The sequence below is a fragment of the Salmo salar genome, chromosome 09 (assembly GCF_965601325.2).
Source record: "Salmo salar chromosome 09, fSalSal1, whole genome shotgun sequence".
In the NCBI taxonomy this organism is placed as follows: Eukaryota; Metazoa; Chordata; class Actinopteri; order Salmoniformes; family Salmonidae; genus Salmo; species Salmo salar.
This window is the reverse complement of record NC_138299.1, coordinates 15545428-15560559: the sequence shown is the minus strand read 5'-3', so window position 1 is coordinate 15560559 and position 15132 is coordinate 15545428. Positions and strand designations below refer to the sequence as shown.

At 44.6% G+C, this 15132-nt stretch overlaps 1 protein-coding gene across 2 annotated transcripts in view; it reads left to right on the top strand.

The window, feature by feature from the left end:
- The window catches only part of LOC106610767 (myelin transcription factor 1-like protein), a 127691-nt gene that overhangs the window by 78628 nt on the left and 33931 nt on the right, over positions 1–15132 (top strand). For both annotated transcript variants that reach the window (XM_045723409.2, XM_014210316.3), the window contains exon 7: positions 2450–3568. In XM_045723409.2, the coding sequence (XP_045579365.1) occupies positions 2450–3568 (1119 nt within the window). The remainder of the gene's footprint in view (positions 1–2449; positions 3569–15132) is intronic.

Genomic DNA, 15132 nt, shown 5'->3' with positions numbered 1-15132 from the left:
TTTTCACATGTGAAAGTTTTTCACGTGTGAAAATGCAAATTTCACGTTATTCTCCTCACATGTGAAGAAGTGGTGTTAACATGTACACTCAAAATGTGAAACATGTGAAAATGCAATTTTAAAATGCAAATTTCACATGTGAACCTGCAAATGTGAAGTTTTTTTTGTAAGGGTGCATGTATTTGTGTGAGAAAATACAAAAGCAGGAGTCCCACCACCTTTGCTTATAAGCATGAATAAGTTATGCTAGATATAGAGTAAAATATTCTATTTAAAATGACCTGCAACAAACCAATTGAATACAGAACTCTATAAATGATATAGAAAAAAATACAGTAGCCTGTGTTTGCTTTCGAGACTGTCTGGGACGTGAGAAGTTCTCCCCCATGTATGGTCTCTACCCTGACGTGCCAAAACACCACATTTGGCAGGTTTCTCTACAACTCATTCTGCCTCTCACCCCCCGCACCCCAGATCCTTCCTGACAGAGCCCTCAAGTCCAATTAAGACTGGAGCTCTGAGAGATACAGTACATTGTGCTAGCTTCCTTCTAAAAGTGTTAGTATGTCAGCCTCCCTCCTCTGTCTCTCTGTTGGGCATGTGAGTCCACAGTCAAAGAGATGGTCTTTGTTTCCCTTCTTGGCCCAAGGAGCACAATTAAATCAATTCCACTGGGTGTAATAGCGCTGGCCTAATTAAACTGGGTGAATATTTAGGATTCTCTCCATCGTCCTAAACCACAGTGCCATCTTTAGATAGGAGGACGAAATTACACTTTTTTTTCTTCTCCTTTTTCTTGGCTTCTCAGAAATGTAGATGAGTCTCTCCACATGCACCGCTATCATTTCTCCCATATCCTCCAAAAAAGAAGTGGCAGCAGGGCAGATTACAATCTGTAATGGAGGTGGTATTGTTATGGCTGCTCTGTGTTTCTCAATAGATATATGCACACTGCGGCACGCTGCATTGTTAATCCAAGCCAATATGGAGCAGCGCAATCTCTCAGTTCTCCTTTCAATCTGTTTCGCTTCCCTATCCCCTTTGTGTACCTTGATTGCTCTTCAAATTGCTTTTCTGAGCAATGTTTCAAACCATCAAAAATTAAACCTCTGGCAGCCAGGGTATGGGTAGGTTACTGTAAGAAAGCGTCCCCCTGTCAAAATATGTGCCTGGTCAGTCGTGACTCCCCGGTCCAGAACCCTCACCTCAACACACTAGATGCTGTGTTGCTCTCATTAGATTGGGAAGTGTGTGTGTGTGTGTGTGTGTGTGTGTGTGTGTGTGTGTGTGTGTGTGTGTGTGTGTGTGTGTGTGTGTGTGTGTGTGTGTGTGTGTGCGTGTGCGTGTGCGTGCGTGCGTGTGGGCGTGTGTCTGTTGCAGTGTATATCGGTGTGTTGTATGTGTGTGCATGTCTAGGTGTACTGTTTGTGTACATGTATGTAAAGTATGCATGTATGTTTGTATGTTTGTGCATGCATGTATACATGAGCTTAAAGGCTTTCATGCTTCATGTTTACCCCTTTGATCTCTATCTTATGGACATGTTCCCGTTCACACACACATGTTCACACACACAATACATCGTTGAAACCTGGCAACAATAAATTCTTCATCACAAAAGATTACACCTCACTAGTGTTTTGTCAGGTGATTTTCTGCCTCCATCCAGAAATCAAATTTAATTTAATATTTCTGTGTAAGCATCTGGGTTTTTTCTCTGCAGGAATGTAAGTGCCAAGCGTGTGGCGGGTTGGGAGTGAGTGATGCGATGTGCTCTTGACAGTTCACGGGCTGGAAGGAATGTGAGAGGGCCAATTGGAAGTGCTCTAGAGTGGCTGCTTCACTTTACTGGCAGGAGAGGCTCAGTAACCTTTAGGAGCATGTCTTGCAGAATCAATTAGCCAATCAAAAAGCATTCTAAAGATCCTGTTGATTTGGACAAAAAGGGCCTTTCTGGAATGGGGAGCATAGAGAGAGAATGTATGGATTTGTTTATTTTGTCAAGATAATGGCACACTACATGAGACAATCAATGTATAACATAAAGCATGCTGATTCCAGTTTGAAGGTCTTTTGCTCCACTACAAAATCTGGTAAAATGAAATACGTGTTGCTTTATGCCAGTTACTTAGACATCAACTGGGAGCGGCAGTGTGCTTGTTGTTGTGACCCATGGATCCAGATTACCTGGATGCGGTGTACTTTAATTTCGGGAATGTACATCCAAAGCATCTCTATGGAAATTTCCAAACCACTTTATCCCACATCCTGTGCTGATTCACAATTCAGTTATAGGATGCTGTTAAGACTCTGAAAGTACATTACTGAGAAACGCAAAGAGTTCCTTATCCAATTTAAACAGACCAAGACCAGAAATTTGATTAACCCATTAAATAGAATGAGCAAAATGAGATTACAATGCATTTGTTCTTCTTTTTTTCCCGTACAGAGCACGATCAGATGAATGGTGGCGGTGGCGGTGGCGGTGGCGGCCATCCTAAATCCGGTCTGACGGGGGAGAAGGACGACAACAACAACGATGAGTATGAGAACTATGACGAGCTAGTGGCCAAGTCTCTGCTCAACCTAGGGAAGATAGCAGAGGACGCCGCCTACCGCGCCATGACCGAGTCTGAGATGAATAGCAACTCCTCCAACAGTGCCGAGGAAGAAGAGGAGGAGGAGGAGGAGGAGGAAGAAGAAGAGGAGGATGAGGAGGGTGGGGAGGGCATTCAGAGGAAGGGTGAGTTGACCCTGGATGTGGACAGTGATGTAGTGAGGGAAACGGTGGACTCTCTGAAGCTGCTGGCCCAGGGACACGGGGCTATGCTCTCTGACAACATGGAGGGAGGAGACTATGAGGACGGGATTGGGGAGAACGGGGAAGCGAACCGTAATGGAGGGACTGGAGGTGGTAACGGTCAAGGTAAAGCCTCTAATGGACTGCAGGAGAGCGATGAGGAGGTGTGTCTAAGCAGCCTAGAGTGTCTGAGGAACCAGTGCTTTGACCTGGCCCGCAAACTGAGCGAGACGCAGCCGGCTGACCGCTCGGGCACAGGGCTCCCACAGCAGAGCCACCCTGGCGGCGGGGACACCCAGGGACAGCATCCCCACCCGTACCAGCCTGGGTACGGGGACTTCCAGCAGAGCCAGGAGGAAAGGCGCACCCTGGAGAGGAACTACTCCGACATGGTCAACCTGATGAAGCTGGAGGAGCAGCTGAGCCCGCGCTCCAAGGCCTTTTCCAGCTGCGCTCAGGATGACCGCTACCACAACCACATCCACGACCGGGACGAGGACACGCGGTCGGTGACGTCGGACCGTTCAGAGGAGGTGTTCGACATGACCAAGGGGAACCTGTCTCTGCTGGAGAAGGCCATTGCGCTTGAGTCTGAGAGGGCCAAGGCCATGAGAGACAAGATGGCTGCCGAGGCGGCTCGGAGGGACGGGGTGAGGTATCATCATCACCATGGAGACCATCATGGGGAGCACCAATCGCGGCATGGCTACGGAGAGGAGCGCAAGGCCCGCCTCCACGATGGGATGAAGAAGCCCTACTACCATAAAAGTAAGTATAGCTGGCCAGAATGATTTACACTTCAGCTTTTACAACCTATGTGTTGTGATAATTTTGTTGTTTGCTCTATAACCTGTTAGTTCATATGCCTTGCCACGCTGATACAAAAGTATGTGGACACCCCTTCAAATTAGTGGATTTGGCTATTTCAGCCACACCCGTTGCTGGCAGGTGTATAGAATCGAGGACACAGCCATGCAATCTCTAAAGACAAACATTGTCAGTAGTCAGTTTGTGAAATTTCTGCCCTGCTAGAGCTGCCCCGGTCAACTGTAAGTGCTGTTATTGTAAAGTGGAAAGATCTTGGATCAACAACGGCTCAGCCGCGAAGTGGTAGGCTACACAAGCTCACAGAACGAGACCGCCGAGTGCTGAAGCGCGTAAAAATCGCTTGTCCTCGGTTGCAACACTCACTACCGAGTTCCAAACTGCCTTTAGAAGCAACGTCGTCTGGAAGAACTGGTCAAGCAGCCGTGGCCGAGCAGCCGCACCAAGCCTAAGATCACCATGCGCAATGCAAAGTGTCAGCTAGAGTGGTGTAAAGCTCGCCGCCATTGGACTCTGGAGCAGTGGAAACACGTTCTCTGGAGTGATGAATCATGCTTCACCATATGGCAGTCTGACGGACGAATCTGGCTTTGGCAGATGCCAGGAGAACGCTATCTGTGTCGACTGTAAAGTTTGGTGGAGGAGGAATAATGGTCTAGGGGCTGTTTTTCATGGTTCGGGCTAGGCCCCTTAGTTCGCTTGAAGGGAAATCTTAACGCTACATCATACAATGACATGCTAGACGATTCTGTGCTTCCGACTTTGTGGCAACAGTTTGGGGAAGGCCCTTTCCTGTATCAGCATGACAATGCCTCCGTGCACAAAGCAAGGTCCATACAGAAATGCTTTGTCGTAATCGGTGTGCAAGAACTTGACTGGCCTGCACAGAGCCCTGACCTCAACCCCTGACCTCAACCCATCAAACTCCTTTGGGATGAATTGGAATGCTGACTGCGAGCCAGGCCGAATTGCCTAACATCAGTGCCCGACTTCACTAACGCTCTTATGGCTGAATGGAAGCGAGTCCACGCAGAAATGTTCCAACATCTAGTGGAAAGCCTTCCCATAAGAGTGGAGGCTGTTATAGCAGCAAAGATGGGACCAACTCCATATTAATGCCCAAGGTTTTGGAATGAGATGTTTGACGAGCAGGTGTCCACATACTTTTGGTAATGTAGTGTATATGGGCCTAAGGCCAAAACAATTAGAAGACACAGTGGCAGAAAAAATACAACCACACCTTTTCTTCTTTACAAAACCGGAGAGTAACCTTTGTCCTGTGAAGTCCACAAAGCATATCGCATGTGACAAACAGTTAAATGACCTAAAGCATGGTCAAGCAAGTTAATGTTTCCGACATTTTCGGACTACGAAACAACAGTAGATTTAGAACCATGGAGAATTCCCGCAAGTTGTAAAGAAAACAGGAGCTACCTCCACTGTTGCAGCTCCATTTCAACTTCAACATTTCAACATGATTGGATCAGAATCACCCTTATAATCATTGGCCAGTACGGAGAATTAAGTAAAACTCCAAATCCATATCTCCATCCATAGCAAATTTAGGAAAGGGACAATTTTAGCTAGCTAGTAGCTAGCCACCGAAGGACAACGACGCAACGAGATGCAACTTGCACGTTCTTTCTGTGAATAATGTTTTGCTTTTTATGTGATGTGATTGGTCCAGACTGGCTTCCCTTGAAACTTTTTTGTTGGTACACCAGGACCATTCACAGCTGAGTTCACACAGTTTAGCTCAACGCTGATTGGCTATTATTTTATCCTTTTTTATCAAGGGAGGCCAAATGCTTGCTGGCCTCCCGTGCATTCAATGCTATTTGCGGAAACAATATCCTACTGTTTTTGACCAGACAGCATCACATACAGTAGGGTGCTTTTTACGGTGAGATACTCAGAGAAACTCAAGACACATTATTTTACGTATTTTTGGGGGGTTTGTACATTTTTGGGGGGATGCATGGCTTCCATTGGCCAAAATGAATACATGCCACTGTTGAATTTATAAAGAGGACCCACAGTTACTTTGGGTATGCTGCCACAACAGTAGCCATTTCAATACACCACACTACCTCTCTCACCTTGCTGAGGTGAGTGAACAGTACATGTACTGTGCCTTTGGAAAGTATTCAGGCCCATTGACTTTTTCCATATTTTGTTACATTACAGCCTTATTCTAAAATGAAGAGAAAAAAAAGAGTTCCTCGTAAATCTACACACAATACCCCATAATGACGAAGTGAATTTTTTTTTTTTTTGTTTTAGCAAATGTACTAAACATTTTAAACAGAAATACCTTATTTACATAAGTATTCAGATCCTTTGCTATGAAACTCAAAATTGAGCTCGGGTGCATCCTGTTCCCATCCTTGAGATGTTTCTACAACTTGATCTGTGGTAAATTCAATTGATTGGACATGATTTGGAAAGGCACACACCTGTGTATATAAGATCCCACAACTGACAGTGCATGTCAGAGCAAAAACCAAGCCATGATGTCAAAGGAATTGTCCGTAGAGCTTCGAGACAGGATTGTGTCAAGGCACAGATCTGGGGAAGGGTACCAAAACATGTCTGCAGAATTGAAGATCCCCCAAGAACACAGTAGCCTCCATCATTCTTAAATGGAAGAAGTTTGGAACCACCAAGACCCTTCCTAGAGCTGGCCACCCAGCCAAACTGAGCAATCGGGGGAGAAGGGCCTTGGTCATGGAGGTGACCAAGAACCCAATGGTCACTCTGATAGAGCTCTAGAGTTCCTCTGTGGAGATGGGAGAAACTTCCAAAAGGACAACCATCTCTGCAGCACTCCATCAATCAGGCCTTTATGGTAGAGTGGCCAGACTGAAGCCACTCCTCAGTAAAAGGCGCATGACAGCACACTTGGAGTTTGCCAAAAGGCACCTAAAGACTCTCAGACCATGAGAAACAAGATTTTCTGGTCTGATTAAACCAAGATTGAACACTTTGGCCTGAATGCCAAGCGTCACATCTGGAGGAAACCTGGCACCATCCCTACAGTAAAGCATGGTGGTGGTAGCATCATGCTCTGGGGATGTTTTTCAGCGGCAGGGTCTGGGAACCTAGTCAGGATCGAGGCAAAGATGAACGGAGCAAAGTACAGAGAGATCCTTGATGAAAGCCTGCGGAAGAGTGTTCAGGACCTCAGACTGGGGTGACGGTTCACCTTCCAACAGGACAACGACCCAAAGCACACAGCCAAGTCAACGCAGGAGTGGCTTTGGGACAAGTCTCTGAATGTCCTTGAGTGGCCCAGCCAGAGCCCAGACTAGAAACCATTCGAAGATCGCTGGAGAGACCTGAAAACGCTGCCCATCCAACATCACAGAGCTTAAAAGACGATCTGCAGAGAAGAATGGGAGAAACTCCCTAAATACAGGTGTGCCAAGCTTGTAGCATTATGCCCAAGAAGAATGCTCTAATCGCTGCCAAAGGTGCTTCAACAAAGTACTGAGTAAATCGTCTGAATACTTATGTAAATGTGATAAATGTGCAAAAAAAAAAGATTTGCTTTTTCATTCCGGGGTATTGTATGTAGATTGATGATAATGAAATGTTTTCATACATTTTAGAATAAGGCTGTAACTTAACAAAATGTGGATAGCTTCAAGGGGTCTGAATAATTTCCGAAGGCACTGTATGTGTTTCGAGTAAACCCCAATCAGTCCCTGGCTCCCCATGTCCTCTCTGTCTGTGAGACGTAGGGATGGCAGGCTAACATGCTCACTGTGAACCTCACTGTGACCTCGGGACAAGCTTTTGCAGCCAATTTGAAGACTGGCATCTCAGCAGCGGCTGCAGCAGCAGCAACAGCTTATGTTGTTAAAATAGGCCAGCATGACAACATCAGAGGGTAGGCTTGTCAGGCATAAGTAATGGCAATCTGCACGGACCGTTAGGACTGCAAATCACATCCCTTCCAGCCTGCAATGCAGCCCCGGTTGAAGCTGCCTATTTTTAAACCCAGAGAGGGACTGGAAGCTATGAAATAGAAGGCTGCTGGAGCTGCCTCTTGAAGGGAACTGGGTACTGTATACCATCAACTCTGGGGTAATGAGATTTTAGGAAAAGCTGTACTACGTTCTGCAGAATGGTTCATTTAGTGAGTCTGTGTTGTGGTCTAGGTTTATATTGGGTGTTAGTGTTACCCCTCCGTACTGTATATGATACATGCTCTTCTTCTATGGTGGTTGGTTTCAGACCCAGTGGTTTGACAGATACAATATCTTTATCTTAATGGCGTATCTGCCCTGACACATAAGTGAACATTATGCATACTTAGTTCTGACTTGAAGATTAAAAAAAATGACATTTACAATTGGTTGCTTCTCCAAGATGATTTGAAGAGTGATTCTTCTCACTGTATTCCGTCTCCAGTCCGACAGGGATGGAACACTCATACCAAGGGGTTGATACCTCACCCTCTACTATGAGATAAGGAGGGTAGGCGTTTTATAGACACACATAAAACAGGTCAGATAAGAGAGTAGCCAATATGAACATCCTCCTTCACAGCAGGCATATTAAAACACAAATGCTAATTTCACATACGCAGCACGGCATGTATCTGGTATCTGGCTAATGTAGGAATAATGAGAGTGTCGCGATAACATCTTCCCTCTGGTGAGATAGCAGCAGACACCTCGTTGACCAGGGCTGCTGTCTTTGATTTAGAAGTGAAGCGGAGGTGATGACTACGAGGGGAGAGCCCAGCCGAACTGACAGGGAAAACCACCAGGCGGGGAAATGGAAATTGAACAGTATCAGAATGAGCGATAACGAACGACAGGCCCACTGGCTGCACATTAATTATCCAGAGATGGTATGGTAATGGGGTCCATTTGCTATGAAAAGCACGACCTGTCTCCAGCCACAATCGATATCCTCTGCTTTCTAATATGCATTCCACTTGGCTCCCTCACGTACTCCACTCTTCACTGTCCTCCATTAGGCAGCATCAGGCAGAGCCGCCGTGATGTGTGTGTGCATGTGTGTTCCTTTTATTGGAATGTAATTTATTTTAAACAAGCATAGATTGAAAGTTCAGACTGCATAAGTGACACAAGGGAAAGCCATTTACCATGCCATTATGAACTGTGACTTAACAGTTCTTTCTCAGTATAAAAACAGGCCTACTCCCCACTGTCTGGTGCAGTCGTGCCCTGTAAAAGGGGAAAGTTAGACACGAGACAGACACAGTGTACCAACCTTATGTATCCTAATATGAGACTGTCATAAGAGGAAGCCTTAGTAATGTACAAGGAGGTAATGAGGGTCGTGTTCTGATCTATGGAGTCACAGGGAACTCATCTGGTGACTCACTATGTATGAGTAGGTGTATCTGTACTACAGTGGCGGTCGGTGCCGTTTAAGCTAAGGGAGGAGCATGGCCTTATTTCTGTTACATAATATTGGATGACTCTCATTCATATTCCATTCACTCAGCTCAATGTAACATCGATAGGTTTAGGCGACTACATGATAGTCTGCTACTGTACATAAATGTTCCCTGTACCCATCATGAGGTTGCTACAACCTAGCCTATGAATGAAAGTTTACAACGAGGTCGCACATGTCGAGAGAATTTTGAGTAATCAAGGCGACAGACAATGACACATTTAATCAGGAGCTCCTCTTTGGTTTTAGAAGTGGGGGGACATAACCTGGTGGGGGGCTAGTGGTCCTCCCCCAGAATATGTTTTGGCATCTAAAGATCCTTTCCTGCATTTTTACACAATCCAATATGCCGTCTCTATTTAGAACAAAAGGTAAGCAAACATGGTAACAGTCATCAAGCTAGGTAAGAGATCCTTATTAAATATGTTTAAGTGATTAATAAGACTGAACTGGAACAAAGGTAATTATTTTAATAAATATTGTGTTGCACCTTTAACCAATAGCCTAACAAATGAACAACTCTTGAAAAAATGTCTTTATTAAGACATCCTCTATTTCAATTTTCAGCCAGACCAACCAGCCAGCCCGAGCCACCTGCACGCCCGACTGTCACCAGTCTAGTCAAATCAAATCAATCAAATGTTATTGGTCACATACACATGGTTAGCAGATGTTAATGCGAGTGTAGCGAAATGCTTGTGCTTCTAGTTCCGACCATGCAGTAATATCTAACAAGTAATCTAACAATTTCACAACTACCTTTTACACAGAAACCTTTTACAAGGAAGTAATAAGAATATGTACATATAAATATATGGATGAGCGATGGCCGAACGGCATAGGCAAGATGCAGTAGATGGTATAGAGTACAGTATATACATATGAGATGAGTAATGTAGGGTATGTAAACATTATATAAAGTGGCATTGTTTAATAAAGTGACTAGTGATACATTTATTACATCCCATTTTTAATTATTAAAGTGGCTAGAGATTTGAGTCAGTATGTTGTTAGCAGCCACTCAATGTTAGTGACGGCTGTTGAACAGTCTGATGGCCTTGAGATAGAAGCTGCTTTTCAGTTTTCAGTCTCTCGGTCAATAACTCAACTCTCTCCCAACACAATTTCCTTCCTTCCCTGTTCACACCTTAAATGTTTTTTTATTCCCAAGGGATAGGTTTGGAAATAAAAAACAAAACAGAAAACCCCACATACACGTCAAACATACATTTACACACATTTACACACAAACAGCAAATCCTCCATAGAATTCATCTCATGGAACTAATAGTACTGTAGAGCTATTTTTACTTGCACACGATATAGCTGGGTCGCCCCGTCCTGTCCCTGCAGCACCCCAACCCAACACACCCCGGTCAGCTTTAGGATCTTAGTGAAACATTCATTATTGGTTTCAGTAATTTAGGCCAAGGCCATAGTGACAACCCACAGGATGGCAGACCCCCAGGGCCAGGACTGAGCAGCCCAGCAGCTAGGGATTGTCTAAATAGGTATTTCCCCTGACGTGGGCATGTTTTCAATACAGACTCCTTTAGTTGTTCTGTATTCCATATAAGTCATCCAGACCTTATGAAAGTTGCACAGTATACCCTTAATCTTGTAATAAATCAAATCTAGTGATACATAACTTGACATTGTGGGAGGACAACCAACCTTCCAACTAATGGTAATGGATTTCTTAGCTGCTATAAATGCTAGGTTACACAGTTTCTTCTGATAACAGTCTCCAATATCAACATTTCCAAGCAAACAAAAACAGGGAGAAGGGCCATTCTTAGATAAAAGAACATACTCTTTGTCAGAATTCAGCCAGCCTTCACAAGACCGTAACACATGCACATATGTCCCCTTTGTGCTTTACACCTCCTGCAGAATAGTACAATTTCTGAGTCCATGATATTCAGTTTCACTGGCATATAGAACGTTCTATGGATGGTCTTAAACTGCACTAATTTGTGTCTGAGATTATATGAACGTGGCTGGGCATTCTAACATATCTGTATCCATTCATCATCATCAAAAGTATCCCAGGTCTTCCTCACATTTTTGTTTTACATGTGTTGTGCCATCGGGGAAAAGCTCCTATCAACCCTTGATACAGTTTCTAAATCAACTTTGGAGGTTTGTCAGACTGACTTAAAATAGCATCTGGCTTGTCCAGTGTTTGCTGCACAGAGAGAAGAAAGTGTTTTATCTGAAAAAATTCCCCTCACCTCCATCACAGACTGGTCTTCCCTGGCTGCCTGACCTTGCTGTGACCCCTGTCACCATCTGGTCCTCTTAAAATTAGGCGTTAAAAATAATTACCTTGGTGTATATTTAGATATTATATTATCCAAGACGAGAATCAATGATTCAATAATTGAAATTACCATTATTCCCAGATTCCAGACTGTAGCTGTAAGATTAAGATGCTGTCCTGTAGCTACTGTAGGTTTACCCATCAATTCAAGATGGAATTTTGTGTCATTCACTGATATTGTTAATGTACTGCCAAATTCAGCTCCGTAGACTGGTCTTCCCTGGCTGTCTGACCCTGCTGGGACATCTGTCACCGTCTGATTTTGCTAAGACCTGTAGGTCCTGACAGAGATCATTGCGGCGAGGTCTGCATTTTTCATGCTGCGGGCGGGAGCGTGTGGTCAGACAGATGACTTTGGGATGAAAATATTTTTGGGGTCCCACAGATTATTTGGAAACTTTCTGCTTTGCATGCGTTAGCCTACCTATAGTATTAAAAGCACATGTTTTTCGCATTATTCACGTTATTCACACATAATTTGCTGCTTCAACTTCAGTAGCCTACCTCTCCTAGTTGGGTGTGAGAGTTCAAGTGCGCCTAGTATGTGTGGTCTCTTTGAAATAGAGTAGGCTGCCTACATGGGCAGAGAATCACTTCACAGTTAACTTGAATATGAAATTAACTTAAATATGATTAGACTGTAGTTTACGATAGTGTCTGTATATTGATAATGGAAAGAAGTAGAGGGCGCTCAGCCAATGTGAGTCGAAGTACAATCAAAACATGTAATCATTGAAAAGGAAAAGGCACAACACGCACATAGGTAAGGCTACTATGGTGAGCGAGCGTTATTGTCTCTGCCTGCAAATCTTCCTCCTAAAAGGTAGGCTATATCCTATAGGCCTATGCAAAACGTAGCAAGTGTCGCTGTCATCATTCTTGCTGCTTCCAGTTCAGTAGCCATACCTGCGGGATCAGGTGTGTGTATGTGGCCTCAATTAAATAGAGTAGGTTATAGCCCAAGGGGGGGGGCAAAGTACGGCCCACTTCAATCTGGCCGACGAGACATTTACAAAATATATATATATAAAAAAATAAAAACTATACATTTATTCTCCCCAATTTCATGGTATCCAATTGGTAGTTAGTCTTGTCCCATCGCTGCAACTCCCGTACAGACTCGGGAGAGGCGAAGGTCGAGAGTCATGCATCCTCCGAAACACGACCCTGCCAAGCCGCACTGCTTCTTGACACAATGCCCGCTTAACCCAGAAGCCAGACCCACCAATGTGTTGTAAGAAACACTGTACACCTGGTGACTGTGTCAGCGTGCATGCACCTGGCCCGCCACAGAAGTCGCTAGAGCGCGATGGGACAAGGAAATCTCGGCCTGCCAATCCCTCTCCTAACCCAGACGATGCTGAGCCAATTGTGCGCCGCCTCGTGGGTCTCCCAGTCACTGCCAGCTGTGACACAGCCTTGGATCGAACCCGGGTCTGTAGTGATGCCTCAAGCACTGCGATGCAATGCCTTAGAGAGCTGCACCACTCGGGAGGCCCCGCAAATTGATTTGGACAAAAAATTCAGCCCTCCGTTGAATTTCAAAATCCCAATGTGGCCCTCAACCCAAAAAGTTTGCCCACCCCTGCTATAGCCTATGCATGGGTGGAGAAGCAAGGGGCAGTTATCTTTCCAAGGAAATGTACTTCCTAAATAGGCATATGATTATGCTATAGTTTACTACATTGCCTAGAAATAGGCCTAAATATTGATCCCCCATATTTCTCCCAAGTCTCACCAACTCTGCTCTCTTCAAACTACATCTCATAAGGACACAAGGCGAGACCCAAATGCAGACACAAGAAGCAGATGGTTGAGCTCCGATATTTATTAACCCAAGGGGTAGGCAAAAGGTAGGTCGGGGACAGGCGAGAGTTCATAAACCGGGTCAGAGTCCAAAACAGTACCAGACGAAGGACAGTCTCGAGGTCAGGCCAGGCAGGGGTTCAGTAACCAGATCAGAGTCCAAACAGTACAAAGTGATAGGCAGGCTTGAAGACAGAACAGGCAGAGTGGTCAGGCAGGCGGGTACGGAGTCAGGACAGGCAAGGGTCGAAACCAGGAGGACTAGAACCAAAAGAGACTGGGAAAAGATAGGAGCAAGGAAAACCACTGGTTGACTTGGCAAACAAAACAAACTGGCACAGAGAGACAGGAAACACAGGGATATATACACCGGGGATAATAAGCGACACCTGGAGGGGGTGGAGACAATCACAAGGACAGGTGAAACAGATCAGGATGTGACACATCTAGCATATTGGCTGATATAGCCCAGCAATACAATTTAAGGGCCATGTACAAATCTCTGGTAATTCAACCTATTATTTTTGCGCTTTTGATTTTGCCTGTAGGGTGCAAAATTGCTTGGACCATGGCTGGCAAGAGAGCTGCGTCACATACACCTAAAATAACATTGCTAGACTGCAGTTGGGTTTGGGACCAGTTCTTGTAGTGAGGGGGAGTCGGACAGAAAGCCAGCAGTAGTGGCAGGAGCGGGAGCAGGATGAAGAAATTGGTCCCACGCAGACCTCTACTGTGCACCATGACAGTGAAGCCTGTAACGTTAGAGCTGTTTATTACTGTGTCAGTGTGAAAAGGAGGGAATTAGCTAGGGAAACTGACAGATCAATAACGTTACATTGCCATACTGACATATAAAATTCACATTGCACTATAAAAACGTCAGAATATCAACATTCAATCATTTGACTGATGGTTTCATAATTTGATTCAGGTCTAGTGTGATTGAGGCAAAAAGAATAGCTAATGTTAGCCAACTTTTGGCCAGCTCTCTCTAATGGTACATCAACTGGCGAAAGCTATCCAAGTTCATTTACTTGTGAAACGGGGCAGAACAAAGGCTACAAAACATTTCCAAAACAACAATGGCTGTTAGATAGTAATAATAGCCACCTCATATTGCTATCTGATAGATAACTGGGGTGGCAGCGTAGCCTAGTGGTTAGAGCATTAGACTAGTAACCATAAAGGTTGCAAGTTCAAATACCTGAGCTGCCACAGGTACAAATCTGTTGTTCTGCCCCTGAACAAGGCAGTTAACCCACTGTTCCTAGGCCATCATTGAAAATAAGAGTTTTTTGTTAACTGACTTGTCTAGTTAAATAACTAGACCTGTCTCCCCATCCCCAGTGAAAGTTGTGCCCCTGCATTCAATAAGTCTATGACCTTCATTGCAAAACAGTATGTTCTAATCAATTATTTGGTGATGTGAATATATTTAGGATAGTTTTATCTAAAAAGGATAACTTTTTTCATGTTTCACTATTTATATTTTTATGAAATTCACTGAGGATGGTCCTCCCCTTCCTCTGAGGAGCCTCCACTGCTGTACTATCTCGCCCTCTCTATTTTTCTCTCTGTCTTTTTTTGTCTCTGTCTTTTCCTCCCTCTCTCTCTACCAGTCCGTCTTCCTGTGTCTGTGTTTATTTTGGTTATTCAGTAAGTGGTGGAGGTGAAGGTCATTGAAGCCTTTCAAACTTGACTTAGCAGACTGTCTCTCTGTGGTCCTGCCTTTAAGAGCACCTCTATCTCTCTGACTTCCCTCTCTTTCTCTGTCTTTCTCACTCTAACCCTTTCTCTCTCTCTCTCTCTCTCTCTCTCTCTCTCCTCTCTCTCTCTCTCTCTCTCTCTCTCTCTCTCTCATCCCCCCTCTCTTTCTCTCACTTTGACTGTTACTCTGTGGAAGATGTGAAAGGAAATGCATCCCCTCTCTCTCTTTTGCTCT